Source organism: Semicossyphus pulcher, unplaced genomic scaffold, assembly GCF_022749685.1.
Source record: "Semicossyphus pulcher isolate SPU_LCO1_2020_fin unplaced genomic scaffold, fSemPul1.0.p SCAF_3, whole genome shotgun sequence".
NCBI lineage: Eukaryota > Metazoa > Chordata > Actinopteri > Labriformes > Labridae > Semicossyphus > Semicossyphus pulcher.
In genome coordinates, this window is record NW_027211704.1 from 14,626,428 (window position 1) to 14,643,544 (window position 17,117).

The 17,117-nt window shown below is 39.7% G+C and overlaps 1 protein-coding gene across 1 annotated transcript; it reads left to right on the plus strand.

Annotated features, from left to right (window-relative positions):
- On the plus strand, positions 1-12,739 carry LOC138606020 (myosin heavy chain, fast skeletal muscle-like). Its single transcript, XM_069678480.1, has 41 exons — positions 1-156; positions 282-317; positions 463-674; positions 797-940; positions 1,043-1,199; positions 1,371-1,398; positions 1,516-1,633; positions 1,711-1,803; positions 1,888-1,951; positions 2,031-2,129; positions 2,217-2,320; positions 2,505-2,643; positions 2,975-3,093; positions 3,191-3,340; positions 3,435-3,605; positions 3,729-4,035; positions 4,179-4,246; positions 4,635-4,722; positions 4,937-5,054; positions 5,137-5,260; positions 5,363-5,499; positions 6,225-6,480; positions 6,576-6,818; positions 6,908-7,084; positions 7,170-7,315; positions 7,404-7,494; positions 7,715-8,104; positions 8,210-8,336; positions 8,465-8,583; positions 8,678-8,874; positions 8,961-9,144; positions 9,225-9,390; positions 9,531-9,655; positions 9,787-10,095; positions 10,180-10,383; positions 10,485-10,610; positions 11,079-11,249; positions 11,354-11,458; positions 12,095-12,190; positions 12,367-12,498; positions 12,622-12,739. Exons 3-41 carry the CDS (start codon positions 471-473, stop codon positions 12,640-12,642), a joined length of 5,817 nt encoding a protein of 1,938 aa, XP_069534581.1. The 5' UTR covers positions 1-156; positions 282-317; positions 463-470; the 3' UTR covers positions 12,643-12,739.
- Positions 12,740-17,117: the final 4,378 nt, after the last annotated feature.

Below are 17,117 nucleotides of genomic sequence, written 5' to 3' on the forward strand. Positions count from 1 at the left end.
AAGATGATGAGGTGGAAAGGCCATCTGACATCATTCTTCAGAGACAAGCTCAGTGGCCTTAACAGGAGGTGCGCTGAGTGGTGTCCAGAGATTTGAGTATAAAAGAAGCACTCCCAGACTTGTCAGAAGTTTTGAACTGACAGGCTGCCCACGAAGGTGAGTCCTCTGTTTTTGCACTTTTCCGTGCTTTTAATACAGCTGTTCTTATGGATGATAAAAATTAGCTCATTTTAGCTGCATGTGTTTCTGTTTTCTGATTTGACTTTGACTTTTTTTTTTAGTATCCACAAAACAACTGCATCAGTGCAACCAAAAAGGTAAGTGAGGTTCATGCAACTAGTGACTAAAAAATGGGTACTAAATCAACTGAAAGAGGAAAAAATTATATATTTTTATTTATCTTTAAATAACTTTAGTTTGATGAAATTATTATTTCAACTGTACTTGATTTATTTTTTACAGAGGGAGCCATGAGTGGGGACGCGGAAATGGAGTGTTTTGGCAAAGCTGCCTTATACCTCCGGAAATCTGAAAAGGAGAGAATAGAGGCTCAGAACCTTCCCTTTGATGCAAAAACAGCTTATTATGTGACAGAGCCCAAAGAGATGTATCTGAAGGGGAAACTCGTGAAGAAGGAAGGTGGCAAAGCCACAGTTGAAATTCAAGGCGGGAAGGTAAGTAAACATCTAGAGTCAAGAATAATGTACAAGAATAGACACACGTCTGCATACATGCATTACTTTATTCAAATTGTGCTGCACAGTCTTAGAACTATTTCTTCACTGTTTTGCTTCAGACCCTCACTGTCAAAGAAGATGAGGTCTTCCCCATGAACCCTCCAAAGTTCGATAAGATCGAGGACATGGCCATGATGACCCACCTCAGCGAGCCCTCTGTGCTGTATAACCTCAAAGAGCGCTATGCAGCATGGATGATCTACGTAAGACCGGTTTAAACATTTAACAAAGGTTTTTGTGCTGTATGTAGAGTTTATATTGTGGTATGAAGAGGACGATAAATATATGTCTTGTTCTCCAAACAGACCTACTCTGGCCTGTTCTGCGTCACTGTGAACCCCTACAAGTGGCTCCCAGTGTACGACTCAATGGTTGTAACAGGATACAGAGGCAAAAAGAGGATTGAGGCTCCACCCCATATTTTCTCCATCTCGGACAATGCCTATCAGTTCATGCTCCAAGGTATTAATCACTTTTCTTTTGAAAAATGACATGTTGTTTGATATCTTCTTCCACATCGGCATGTTGTCATGTGACTGTCACCGGCTGAAAATATTAAAAAGTAATCTGAATACACACTTTACCATACATGACAGAACTAATACATGGAGTGTGATTTAATTCCTCCAACAGATCGTGAGAATCAGTCCATCCTGATCACGTAAGTCAATGCTGAAAAGAGATCATTTGGACTAATTTAACTCAGACAGATGCTCTCAGTACTGTGTTATGTCTGACTTACGTCAACACATGTGTCATATGTCTGTCTGTATTTTAGCGGAGAATCCGGAGCAGGGAAGACTGTCAACACCAAACGTGTCATCCAGTACTTTGCGACAATCGCAGTGGCTGGAGGAAAGAAACACGAGCAGCCGGCTGCTGCTGGAAAAATGCAGGTAGATAATTTAACATACTGTGTATATTTGTGATCTTTATAAAACTCTAAATTCTAACAGATATCATGTGTCTAAAGGGGTCGCTGGAAGATCAAATCATTGCAGCCAATCCCCTGCTGGAGGCTTACGGTAATGCCAAAACTGTGAGGAATGACAACTCATCCCGCTTTGTAAGTTGTGGTTCACAAATGTATAATACAAGTGTGAGGGTGAGTCACAAACATGCCTGCGCTTATAACTGCATTTTCCTTCAGGGTAAATTCATTCGAATCCATTTTGGATCAACTGGAAAGTTGGCTTCAGCTGATATCGAAACGTGTAAGCTTCCAGCCTTTCTTTATCCAGAAGGTTTAAGGAAAGGACAAACTGCAAACCAGCTTATTTCCTTGTTTCACAGATCTGCTGGAGAAGTCTCGAGTGACGTTCCAGCTGTCTGCTGAGAGGAGCTACCACATCTTCTATCAGCTCGCAACAGGTCACAAACCTGAGCTGATAGGTGAGCCATATGATCATATGTCATTTTTTAAAATACATACATGCTTCACCTGAGTGTATCATGAAAATATATCTGATCTTTTTTCAGATGGTCTCCTCATCACCAAAAACCCGTACGACTTTCCCATGATCAGTCGGGGTGAAATCAGTGTCAAGAGTATCAATGACGTTGAGGAGTTCATCGCCACTGATGTGAGTAAACAAGCTGCAAAATCCAACCAATAAAACGTACACTCTGTCTTTAGAGGGATTGGATATTTTACATTCTGTAAGATTTCCTCAGATGTCGTTATATCTCTTATGAGCAATTGGTAACACAGTGAACCAGTAAACCTGTTTGTATGAAAGACAATTTTTTTTATATTTCTTTCTGTAGACTGCCATTGACATCCTGGGCTTCACTGCAGAGGAGAAGATGGGCATTTACAAGCTGACTGGAGCTGTGATGCATCATGGAAACATGAAGTTCAAGCAGAAGCAGCGCGAAGAGCAGGCAGAGCCCGATGGCACTGAGGGTAACTGCTGGAATAAAATGTCTAAATATCATTATCTTACAACCAATGCATTATTAGGAAAATACTGATTTTTTTAACAAACATTTCATCAGAGTTCCACTGTTTGCTTTCGTTGCCAATTCATTGTGAAAGTTAAGTTGTCAGCTTACCCTTAGAGCCAGGGTGTGAAGTCCTACTTGTAGGGAGCTGAGAGTAGAAACTACTGGTCCTGGTGGTTTGGGCATCTGATATGGATATGTAAATGTATTCTGTACACATTCAATTCATTACTAATTACCTTATTGAATATTTTGCATGATTTAGTGATGTTTGTGGTTTCTGTTTTTATCAGAGGCTGATAAAATTGCTTACCTCATGGGCTTGAACTCCGCTGATATGCTCAAGGCATTGTGTTACCCACGAGTCAAGGTCGGCAATGAAATGGTAGTTAAAGGTCAGACTGTGCCACAGGTAATTGACATAAAAAACATTAGTTAATGAACATAAATCTATTATTGATATAAGGATACCACTTGTTTTGTATAACTAGCAGTGTTTTAATCTTTAGGTGCATAATTCAGTGATGGCTCTCTGCAAGTCCGTCTATGAGAAAATGTTCTTGTGGATGGTGGTCAGAATTAACGAGATGCTGGATACCAAGCAGCCCAGGAACTTCTTCATTGGTGTCCTGGATATTGCTGGGTTTGAAATCTTTGATGTAAGTTAACAACATGTTGCACTTGTTAAATTTTATGAAGTAAAATAAAAAAATAAATAAAAGTTTGAAGCTGTATCTCCCTTTGCATCTTTAGTTCAACAGTTTGGAGCAGCTGTGCATCAACTTCACCAATGAAAAACTGCAACAGTTTTTCAACCACCACATGTTTGTGCTGGAGCAAGAGGAGTACAAGAAAGAGGGAATCGAATGGGAGTTCATTGACTTTGGTATGGATCTGGCTGCCTGCATTGAGCTCATTGAGAAGGTAATGACATGCTGTACATTCACAAAAATAGAAACCTATGTTAACAATATTGAATACATAATAATCCCAGCCCCTGTATGACATTACAGTTTTTTAAATTTAAATTTGTGTTAACTTCAACAGCCAATGGGCATCTTCTCCATCCTTGAAGAGGAGTGCATGTTCCCCAAGGCATCAGACATGACCTTCAAGAACAAACTGTATGACCAGCATCTTGGTAAAAGTGCCCCCTTCCAGAAACCCAAACCTGCCAAAGGCAAAGCTGAGGCCCATTTCTCCCTGATGCACTATGCTGGCACTGTTGATTACAATGTCAATGGCTGGCTTGATAAGAACAAGGACCCTCTGAACGACTCAGTTGTTCAGCTCTACCAGAAGTCTTCAATGAAGCTTTTGGCTCTCCTTTACGTCGCTCATGCCGGGGGAGAAGGTAGGATTTCTGTTTTTATATTAAGGTACTAGTCATGTAAGATTGATTAAAATGTAATTTCAGTGAGGCGTAACATATTTATACAGGAATTAAAGGCAAATCGAAAGTGCAAATAACAATAAAAATGTATATTTGTTTCACAGATAAAGGTGGAAAGAAGGGTGGCAAAAAGAAGGGTGGATCATTCCAGACAGTATCAGCTCTCTTCAGGGTAATTATTTTTCACAAATAGTTGTTTCTTCTTGAAGCAGGCTTTGTTCCAACTCTTTGTTCTGACTGACTCTTGGCTTGGCAAACTGTGGGAAATGGACAAATTCCTTTCCCTGATTACCTTTTAAACATTTCTATTTGTAAAATCATCTTTTTTAAGGTGAGAACAAAAGCATACATTTTAATTTTGATGAACATAAATAAATACAAATTAAGAATCCTCCACAAACTGAAACATCAGTTTGGAATTAATATATTTGCCACCATTTCAATTTGTTTTTGTGTTGGGCTGTGTTATAAACGTGATGCAAAATGTAGGGTAGTCAAGTCATGTCAGTTCAAACATTTGGTTGGAAAATAGAAATGATGAATCTTATGTCACTAAACAGGAAAACTTGGGCAAACTGATGACCAACTTAAGGAGCACTCATCCGCACTTTGTGCGCTGTCTGATTCCCAATGAATCAAAAACACCAGGTAAGTTCCAAAAACGTGACATCTCTGACCAACACAAGTCTCATGTTCATCACAGAAACCACAATTAGGAAGGTTTTGGTATAGATAATCACCTTCTGAACCCATCCTCTCTAGCGTCAAATTACTGTTGTTACTCTGTTTATCACATAGTTGCAAACCTTTGACCTGTAGAAGGAAGTCGTTTTGGTTACACTTGTCCTTGTTACTTTTTAAGGTCTCATGGAGAACTTCCTGGTCATCCACCAGCTGAGGTGTAACGGAGTGCTGGAAGGTATCAGGATCTGCAGGAAAGGTTTCCCCAGCAGAATCCTCTACGGTGACTTCAAGCAGAGGTACAGTAGCTTTACTGAACGTCTCTGTCCACATGTGTTGATTCTGTTCTGTTGATAATCTAATTACATAAATTCCTTTCAGATACAAAGTATTGAATGCTAGCGTCATCCCTGAGGGACAGTTCATTGACAACAAGAAGGCCTCAGAGAAACTCTTGGGCTCTATTGACGTGGACCACAGTCAGTACAAATTTGGCTATACCAAGGTAAATAAACAGTCTGAATTATATGAAATGAAATACAATCACTGTGTCTTTGGAAACAAAAAAGCTGTAGCGACTTTGTTTTTTTTTTACATGTGTCATCAGGTGTTCTTCAAGGCTGGACTGCTGGGTACTCTTGAGGAGATGAGAGATGAGAAGCTGGTTGAACTGGTCGTCATGACTCAGGCTCTCTTTAGAGGTTACGTCATGAGAAAAGAATTTGTCAAAATGATGCAAAGAAGGTGAGCTTTGTACTTTGTACTCTGTGGCACATAAAATTAAAAAAGCAATCAAATATTTTTTATATTAGACAGAAAAGTTACAGTTACTGGAAGACATTCTGTTGTGGAGTCTGAGCTAGTATATAAGGATATGGGTTGCTTCAAAATGGTTTAGTACAGGAAGCACTGTAGCAGTAGTGGGGACACTTTATGTCTGTCGTGTCCTCTTTGTTTAATACATACTGTAGTTTGAACTATTTTATGCAGGGACAAAACAGGGCATTGTGTCAGTGTGTGCTGAGCCTTCCAGGACTACTTTCTGGATTGATGATAGTAAAGAGAAAACTGTTGGATATTAGGAACTGTACAAAATCTGTGTATGTTGTGAACAGTTGTGTTCAGGTTTTATAGCCAAGCAATATGTATTTTCGAATGTAGATCTCTTAAAGACTACAGCTCTTGATCAGATCGGTCTCTTTCCTTTTCTGGAGGAGAGAGCAGAGAAGAGCTGGTTTTACTGGCTGGTCAGATGTTTTTCTATTTGGGATGAAAGGGGAAAAAAATCTTCTATTTTTTTCTTCTGTCACACATCAAAGTGTGCATCTGTAAAAAATAACTTATTTTAAAAGGAAGTGTCTAAATTAAAAAGCAGTCTATACTTTTTACCAATTCTATTTACCAATCCAATTCTATATATAATTCAATAAATTAATCTTTTTGCTTACTTTAATATCTGTTTACCCAAGGGAGGCCATTTACTCCATCCAGTACAACATCCGCTCATTCATGAATGTCAAAACATGGCCATGGATGAAGCTCTACTTCAAGATTAAGCCTCTGCTGAAGAGCGCCGAGACTGAGAAAGAGATGGCACAGATGAAAGAGGACTTTGAAAAGACCAAAGAGGATCTAGCAAAGGCTCTGGCTAAGAAGAAAGAACTGGAGGAGAAGATGGTTACTCTCCTTCAGGAGAAGAACGACTTGCAGCTACAAATTCAGTCTGTACGTAAAAAGTAGAGAGGGGGATATTTTTTGCTCAGATTCTGGTGTTAAAGTTAAATAAATATTCTTAAAATGTAATGTCCTATCCCATTTAGGAAAGTGAAACCATCAGTGATGCTGAGGAAAGATGCGAAGGGCTCATAAAAGCAAAAATCCAGCTCGAGGCCAAAGTCAAAGAGGCAGTTGAGAGACTGGAGGATGAGGAGGAAATGAATGCTGAGCTGACCGCAAAGAAGAGGAAGCTGGAGGACGAGTGCTCTGAGTTGAAAAGAGACATTGATGACTTGGAGCTCACCCTGGCCAAAGTGGAAAAGGAGAAACACGCCACTGAGAACAAGGTTCACATCTCTTCATTTTGTGTTCTTAAACAACAACAAAAAAGTACTGTGATCAAATATAAACTATTGTTATTAATTCAACTATTAAGGTTAAAAACCTGGTGGAAGAAATGACAGCTCAAGATGAGACCATCGCCAAGCTGACCAAAGAGAAGAAAGCCCTCCAAGAGGCCCATCAGCAGATCCTTGATGATCTCCAGGCAGAGGAAGACAAAGTCAACACTCTGACGAAGGCTAAAGTCAAGCTGGAGCAACAAGTGGATGATGTAAGCCGCTTCTTTTTTTAAAACTCAGTGCACCAAAGTTTTCCCGTATTTATTGGGGCTTATTAACTCTATGTGAATATACTAGCTTGAAGGTTCCTTGGAGCAAGAGAGGAAACTTCGCATGGACCTCGAGCGATCAAAAAGAAAGCTTGAAGGAGATCTGAAATTGGCCCATGAAACCATCATGGATCTGGAAAACGACAAACAGCAGTCTGAGGAGAAAATAAAGAAGTATGCAATAATGAAATTGTATTTTATGACCTCCACTATTTTAAATTCAATTTAAATCTAACATTTTTCATCCTTTTTTCTAACAAAGGAGGGACTTTGAGATAAGTCAGCTTCTCAGCAGGATAGAAGATGAACAGGCAGTCGATATTCAACTTCAAAAGAAAATCAAAGAACTGCAGGTAATGTGTTCAATGTGTTTGGCCACAAAGATGTTTGCTTTGATCTTTCTCATGGAAGTGAATGGACGGATTAAACAACTCCTTGAACTTTTTAATGCACTTACCTCATTATAACTAAGCCATTTGAAACTAACGTTTAAAATATTATTTTTTTAAATATAGATGTGGCTTTGCATATGGGTATTTTGAGCATGAATATGTACTTTATTTTGCATCACAGGCTCGTATTGAGGAGCTGGAGGAGGAGATTGAGGCTGACCGTGCTGCTCGGGCAAAGGTGGAGAAGCAGAGGGCTGATCTCTCCAGGGAACTTGAAGAGATCAGCGAGAGGCTTGAAGAAGCTGGCGGAGCAACATCTGTTCAGATCGAGATGAACAAAAAACGAGAGGCCGACTTTCAGAAGATGCGTCGTGACCTCGAAGAGTCCACCCTGCAGCATGAGGCCATTGCTGCAGCCCTGCGCAAGAAGCAGGCTGACAGCGTGGCAGAGCTGGGAGAACAGATTGATAGCCTCCAGAGAGTCAAACAGAAGCTGGAGAAAGAGAAGAGCGAATTCAAGATGGAGATCGATGACCTCACAAGCAATATGGAGTCTGTTGCCAAATCAAAAGTAAAATTTGCTTCTTTTTTTATTTAATATAACAACCACATTTATCATGTTTTATAGAAGCATAACAACTACAGTGGACACATTTTTGTTGATTTTCTTCCGTAGGGTAACATGGAGAAAATGTGCCGTTCACTTGAGGATCAACTAAGTGAACTAAAGACCAAGAATGATGAGCACGTGCGTCAGTTAAATGACATTAATATTCAAAGATCAAGACTGATGACTGAAAATGGTGAGCATAACATGGGATGAGAATGTTAAAAACATGTTAATCAGCAGTGTTTCAGAAACATTACATTATTAGTAAACACAAAACCCTTAACCCCAGTGATAGAGTGATTCTTCTGTATTGACAATCAGGGGAATATAGTCGTCAGCTGGAGGAGAAGGAGGCTCTTGTTTCACAGCTTACAAGAGGGAAACAGGCCTTTATTCACCAAATTGAGGAAATCAAAAGGCAGCTGGAGGAAGAAGTTAAGGTACATAGTAGGATTTTTTTTTTATGTATCAACACACAATCTAACGTATTAACACGTAAACTTAATTTGCCACATTATGCATAATGTTTGTTAGGCCAAGAGCGCCCTGGCTCATGCTGTTCAGTCAGCCCGTCATGACTGTGATCTGCTCAGAGAGCAGTATGAGGAGGAGCAGGAGGCCAAGTCTGAGCTGCAGCGTGGAATGTCTAAGGCTAACAGCGAGGTGGCTCAGTGGAGATCCAAATATGAGACTGATGCCATTCAGCGCACTGAGGAGCTGGAGGAGGCAAAGTAAAGAACAGTCCTTACCTCACACACGTGTTCCTCATGGTTGATTTTACAAATCAAAAAAACCTGTTTACTGTACATTTTATCAGGAAAAAACTCGCCCAGCGTCTTCAGGATGCAGAGGAGTCCATCGAGGCTGTGAATGCAAAATGCTCCTCTCTGGAAAAGACCAAACAGAGACTGCAGGGTGAAGTTGAAGACATGATGATCGACGTGGAAAGAGCTAACGCTCTGGCTGCTAGCCTTGACAAGAAGCAAAGGAACTTTGACAGGGTTGGATATTTTTGAGACGACTTGTTTAGCTGGTTTACATGAGGTGACACAAAACACTAATTTGTGTGTTACATGTTCAGGTTCTTGCAGAGTGGAAACAGAAGTATGAGGAGAGCCAGGCGGAGCTGGAAGGATCTCAGAAGGAGGCTCGCTCATTGAGCACAGAGATTTTTAAACTTAAAAACTCCTATGAAGAAGCTCTGGACCACCTGGAAAACCTGAAGAGGGAGAACAAGAACCTGCAACGTAAGAAAGCAAATCCTGCTTGTGATTGTTGGCATTGCATATGATATGAAAATTAGATGATTAAAGAATTGATGGAACATTATAATTACAAGATACATATTAAAACATTATATGATTTTTCTGTATTTTTTTCTAAACAGAGGAAGTCTCTGATTTGACCGAACAAATTGGTGAATCAGGAAAAACCATTCATGAACTGGAAAAGGGGAAGAAGTTGGCAGAGAACGAGAAAGCAGAAATCCAGACTGCTTTGGAGGAGGCCGAGGTATTTAAGATAATTTACTTGCAAAGAAAATTCCAACGATGTCCGAATTTCAGTTTGCCGATCTTAATCCAAAAATGTCGACCTTCTACTCTGTTTTCTTAAGATTTCCACCTTAACATTTCATTTTGCAGGCCACACTGGAGCACGAAGAATCCAAGATGATCCGTGTCCAGCTTGAGCTCACCCAGGTGAAAAATGAGGTTGACAGGAGACTCGCTGAGAAGGACGAGGAGATCGAGCAGATCAAGAGGAACAGCCAAAGAGTGATTGACACCATGCAGAGCGCTTTGGATGCTGAGATCAGGAGCAGAAATGATGCCCTGAGAATCAAGAAGAAGATGGAGGGAGACCTGAACGAGATGGAGATTCAGCTGAGCCACGCCAACCGGCAGGCAGCTGAAGCCCAGAAGCAGCTGAGGAACGTGCAGGGACAGCTGAAGGTATTGCGGGTTATTAAACAAACTTGCATACGAATTTTACTTTATTTAGACTGCATTACAAATGAGTTTCACTTATTCATTCAGGATGCTCAACTGCACCTTGATGACGCCATTAGAGGTCAGGCGGACCTGAAGGAGCAGGTGGCCATGATGGAGCGCAGGAACACCCTGATGCTGGCTGAGATCGAGGAGCTGAGAGTTGCTCTGGAGCAGACTGACAGAAGCCGCAAAGTGGCTGAACAGGAGCTGGTGGATGCCAGCGAGCGTGTGGGCCTGCTGCACTCTCAGGTAAGTACACTGTATTTTATGAGCCCTTGTTATATGCAATACAATTCAGTAAATGTATAGAGAATGGACAGTATGGATGGAAAATGTCTTTTTTCCCTCAGAACACCAATCTCATCAACACTAAAAGGAAGTTGGAAACTGATCTTGCCCAGATCCAAGGTGAAGTGGAAGATGCCGTCCAGGAAGCAAGAAATGCTGAAGAGAAGGCCAAGAAGGCCATCACTGATGTGAGTCCATACGCTGCTAAAACTGCTTAAATCACCCACCTACTGTTCAAACAACTATGTTTTAAATGGAGCTCACAGTTATCTGCTTGAGACATGTCAGCAGTAACTATGGAGCAGCTGGTAGTGCCCTTATTTTGTATAAAGCTCACAGCTGAATGAAATGAATGACTGATGAAAGACTAGTTATAAATAAGCCTACTGCCCTACTTATTGTAAAAACAATCTCAGACAGCCATCAGAAATTTAGAGGATGTTTTAACAATGTTGGAAACATAGAGCTATTTATTCATTCTAGCAATGTTCAATGCCGGGGAGTTAGATAACAGTAGAAGCAGAACACAGGTGGACTAAAAGAAAAAGTTGGTGGGTCAGTTAACTGATTTCTACAGTTTAACTCAAAAGGAATCCTAGAAATGATTTACTGTAATTACACTTTATTCACCTTCTTACAATGACCTAATGTTTCAGGCTGCCATGATGGCAGAAGAGCTGAAGAAGGAGCAGGACACCAGCGCTCATTTGGAGAGGATGAAGAAGAACATGGAGATGACAGTGAAGGACCTGCAGCACCGCCTTGATGAAGCTGAGAATCTGGCCATGAAGGGTGGCAAGAAGCAGATCCAGAAACTGGAGACCAGGGTAAATTCACCATGGAAAATTGCTTGTTTATGTTATTATTACATTATTTATCTGTTTAACCATATTCGGACCTGTCGCCATAAAATCTGCACTTCTTATCCAAGGTCCGAGAGCTTGAGGCCGAGTTTGATGCTGAGCAGAGACGCGGGGCTGAAGCTGTGAAAAGTGTCCGCAAATATGAACGCAAAGTGAAGGAACTGACTTACCAGGTACAGAGAAACAGAACATCAATCTCAAAATGTACATCTTTAGATTCTATTGAACAATGAAGCCACTGTTGGTTTGTACATAATACTTTCCGCAGCACTTCTATAATTTATACTTTTCAGAAAAAAATGGATGTAGAATATGTTTCAGACCCCTAGAGGGCATGAATCCCCATCATATGTCTGAAGCTCCATCAGTGCTTGACATGCTGAAGTGATATAGAGAAGACAGCAGCTAAGAATAAACATTCTAGTGTACAGATGCAGCTATAAATAGATGCAGTTATGTGCTTACATTAGTACGACATGCATGTGTGACATTTATGGATATGTTTCACAGGTTTTCACTATGAAAAAATGCAGAGGGGAAACTCACTTATCTACACTCAGTTCTCACATGCAGCTCGATTGACAGAGACGGCAGTGTTTGTGCAGCAGAGAGCCCATTAAGATGAATATATGTAAATGTCTCTGCTGTGGTGCAATAATTCATGTCTTCAGTTGTTGCGTTGTCGGGTTGCACTTGCTGTTGTCGGTATTTCTGAAGCGGCTTCACATTCATGTACTTCAAACACAATGGAGTGGTGGTGTTCGCTTTAGTGTGGGCCTCAAACAGACTATACTGTATACCGCCTCTAGACTGAGGAGGACAGGAAGAATGTTACCCGCCTTCAGGATCTGGTGGACAAGCTGCAGCTGAAAGTGAAGGCCTACAAGAGGCAGTCTGAGGACGCTGTGAGTGTGAAATATTCGACACATGCAGTGCAAATATGCGTCACACCAGTAACACCTTTTTTAACAGCAGAAGACTGACAGCATGATGCGGCATGATTTATTTTGCTTTTTCATCTTATACAACTGGTTAGATTGATTAAGGCATCTAACTGTGAATATAAACATGTTCTTCCCAGGAGGAGCAGGCCAACACGCACCTGTGCAGGTACAGGAAGGTGACGCATGAGATGGAGGAAGCTCAGGAGCGTGCTGACATCGCTGAATCCCAGGTCAACAAGCTGAGGGTGAAAAGCCGTGAAATCGTCAGGGTAGGTTCATTTTGATTCCTCTTTGTTCCAGCAGTCGCATCACTCTTTATACAACTAGTTTCTGTTTCCTGACAGAGCAGCCCGTCTTTAACTTCTCACTGTTGATGTTTTATCAATTTAAAGGTGAAGGAGGCTGAAGAATGAGCATCCGTCCTGGCAAGACACAGTGCAAGAAATCATACAATATGATGTCTTTGTTTGATGTGTCGTGTGTGTAACTAGTAATAAATCTGCAAGCAACTGAATGCCTGTCTTTTAACTTAATACTTGTTTTGCTGAATGCTAAATCTGACATGATGAATGGACATTGATTATACTCAAATGTAATATACTTCTAATGAGGGCCAATATTTAGACAATTAACTATATTTTTTGACTAGTCAGGCAGTGTCTCAACTGTGGGCGTGATCTGAAATGACATTGAGAGATTCCTTTATGTTCCTTACACCATCCTAATAATGACAGCATAAATCTAATTAAAAAACAGGAGAGCTGCAAATACACTGTGGTTTTCAGTTATGTACATTGTGTCTAAATTTGAGCCCTGTCGCTCCTTCATTTAAAATAACCTGGTTGCCAAGTGTCACCTTTTATCACGTATAGGTTCTTTAGGTTATGATAACTGTGAATCTTCACCTTGTGGTGATAATGTTACTGACAGTCCGATGACCTTACAGTTTTTTTATGTGCTTAACATATGTCTCACCCTGTCAAGTCGTAGTCCTGTGATGAAAATAGACCCATTAGTGAAGCATAATACACAGTGATACCTATGCTCACAGAAGGATATAATAAGCAGCGAACTTACATTCAATATTCTGAATTCCATTTTATTTACTCAAACACTCATTATATAAACTTGTATATAGATGACACGCCACTTCTACATATAAATATGTATTTTATTCTTGAGATACAGTTGGATGGAATAAGCCAAAATAAATCATGAAGAACAAATACAAAATCTTTCAGATAGAGATGTGCGACATGATAATAATACCATGAGTAGACTAGAAGGGCACTCAGAGAGCGGACTTCCGCCAGTGCAACCACGATGTATGTCTGGATATACCCCCCAAACAATGTCACAAAAGGGTATCACTAGCTGAAGCATTATCATCCCAGCTGTTGATTTATTGCATACTAAATTGTAAATAATTCCCACACTTAACATACATGTGTGTGAAACACAAAACATTTTAACATACATATGTACAAATATTAAATGCTGACTGAAATAACATAAACATGGTCGCTTGCCATCATATGTCGGTACAAAAAGTTACAAATATTTAACTTGTTAATGAGTACAATCCGGATGACTATTTTGCCTAAATGCGTGTGTGAGTCTGATCTGGATGCAATCCATAAATGGATGTGTTCTTGATCCATGCCACAACCTTTGACCACGTTTCATGAAAATGAGGCATGCCATTTTTTCTTGTAATCCTTCCGACATACATACAAACAAAGCCTCTTTTGCAGTGATAATTGACCTTTGTCACCTTCAGAGATTTCTCTGTACTATTTATACAGAGGTATAAAGTTATTAAAGAGGAGCTTCCTCTTTAATATATCTGGCGGTGTTAGACTACTGTGGGCAAATCTGAAAATAAGTTACTTTTCTGTCACTGTAGTGCATTTCAGCACATTTGTCAGGTATTTAATCAAGTCATTAGCTACAGTTTATATCAATATTGTAATATTAAACCTGATATGTCCTGTGGGCCGCGAGGGTATTGCAAGTGAGCCACCAAATCATTTGCAAAAAAAATATGTTTTTAAATATTTTAAAACAAAATGATTTGTAAAAACATTTTAGATATGTAATATTTAAAACATTTAAAAACTCCTTTCATTGTTTTTTTTAAACTGTATTAGGCCTATCATTATGTATGAGAATGCATTTCTCCATTGCTGAATGATTTATTTTTATTTAATTTGTCATCAATCATTCATTAATTAGCCTATTGCGGACAGCCCCTCACTTTTAGTTTCTGATTTCTGTGTGGTGATGATGGAAAGCTCTTTTTATAATAGTGCTCTGAGAACGCGTTAGTCGGAAAAGGTTGGGAACCGCAGCCCTAATCAATAATCAATTAATAATAATAATTTATACACTGTGTATAGTACAGCATGATTCCTACTGTGTCTTTTCATTCCTCATTCTAGTCTTCTCTTTAAGACCTTAGACTTTATAACAAACAGTGCTGGTAGTTGCTGCAGAAAGTTGACACAATAGGATTTTAAAACATCTTAAAACTATGATAAATTATAAAAGCATCAGTTGATCAATTTGTTATCTTCTAATTGTTACTGCAAAACTGCCCTCACGTTTGGAGGTTGTGAGCAACAGTTGCCCTTTTGTCACACAGAAGACTGACACCACCAAGGAAGCAAGTGTTTTATATCAAAGGTTATTCCACTGTAAGACTTGAGGCCGTGACAAATGGCTGAGCTCTGAGAGCATTGCTGAGGAGACGGCTATATTTGTATTTCTTCCAAATAAGCACACCCGGGAGCCCAAGAGATCGTGTTTCACATTTTTATTGAATATATAGACCTATTTTGTCTGGTGTGAAGTCCTCAGTATTTATCTTCTAATGCCCTCGCCACATCTTTGCCAGTTCAGTGTCATCTTTCACCATGGAAAGAATGCAAACTACCACACTTCATATAACACGATCCCCTCCTTGCCCCTTATGGGGAACAAACACTTGACTTCAGGGAAGGTCAAGCTACATGCCCGGCCTTGTCTTCACATCATCTGTCAGGGCGCACAGTACAACAGGACCATTTAAAGAAAGGGTTTAAAAATACATCTGCACCCTCGAGACAACACAAGTGCCCGTCCCGAAAAACCTGGAGACACAAATCTGATCACCTGTTCAGCAAAGATTCCATGTTGGACAATAGAGCTATAAAAGACAGTTATAGAGTTTACTGTCCTGCTGACAAATAAAACAGGTATGAAGCGTGACATGTAGGACGTTTACATCGAGCGGCAGAGTCACGAGAGCCGGCAGAATAGGTGACAATAAAAGGTCACAAACATCAAACATAAGTGGTTCGACCTTCTGATAAAGCTGTCGGTTATGTTTAAACCTTTGACTTTTAGCAGCAAACAGTGGGAAATTAGAGGGTCAACGTCTGAGCCCCCACACCGACTGTCAGAAATGCAGAGGTGTAATCTGATATGGAAGATGTGAAGGGTGAAAGTAATGAGAAAAATGGATTTAAAATTGTTCGAATAGGAAAGATAATAAAATCAAACTGCTGAGTATTATTTTTTCTGAACATATTTAAAGTGCTCATTTAAGATGTGATGAGTCATAACTGGAAACTAAAGTAACTAAAGACTAAAATGAAAGAGTGACAGCAGTGAAAAGCAAATGTAAGTGAAAACTGTGATGCATTAAGCAATAAAATATAAGTTAAGCAATCCTAATGATGATAAATATCAAAGTATTTACATTTTTAAATATTTTGATTCACATCCGGTATGTTTTGGATTTTCAATCAATCAATCCATCTCTTTTTAAATGGCTCCAAATAACACCAACACACATTTGAGACACCAGACATATTCCAAACAATCAGTACCATTTATTTTTTGCAACAGAAGAACACAAGTAACATTAAAACACAACATTCATTTATCCTGTAGTCTTAACGATACAGATGCCATGTCCAATGGGTTTATTTACATCTCTAATGTTTGTAAACATCAGTGATGTACTCTGAAACATAATCAGATGAGAAATTCTTCATGCGAGTCTAACATTTTTTGTCAACAAAAAAATGATCAAAAAAGATCAGCATGAAGTATTTAAAATAGCCCCTTTTAAAAATATTCTAATGACTTTGTCTGACGAGGCCCCCGGGGTGTGAAAATGTCCATAATATCGGATTTCAGACAGTCCCTAGAGAGCTGACGCCCTTTGACCTCCAATAGACCGAGCCAGACGACCCCTTTTAGGATGGACACGTCTGTCATCAGTCTGAGCTCTAGGATTATCACACCCTCGTCAACCAGCAAAAATCAGACATCCGAGCGTGTAGATCACTAAATATGTGTCATTAATAAGAGTAGCGATAGTTTTAGATCAGATTGCAGAAACCAAGCCTCCAGACTTCATTAGAGCACTGTCAGTAGGGGATTAATGGAAACCTGAAGCCGTCGCCTCTCCAGACACCTCCCTAGAAGTCATGTACTGCATGTTAATATCGTACTTTAAGGTAGCGTGTCTAAAGTATTCACAATTATTTCTAAGGGTTATTTATTTATGTGATTGTTTTCTATAGGGACACAATCACGATGCACAGATTTTCTTGTTGTTGTCGCAACAACATGAAAAGTACAATTATTTCGGTGTTGTCACTTTAACACACTTGTGAGTGAGTGAGAGTACGCATGAGATTATCGTGTTTACAGATCTCCTTTCACCACATGACCCACACTTAAACAAATAGTTTGCGCTCCACACAGACTCCCTTCACCTTTCAGACACGATCAAGTTCAAGTTCAAGTTTATTTTCGATACACAACGTCAAACAACAGTACTTTATAGAGTAATATATCAAATAAAAGATAGATCAAAGATAATTAACTCAGACTG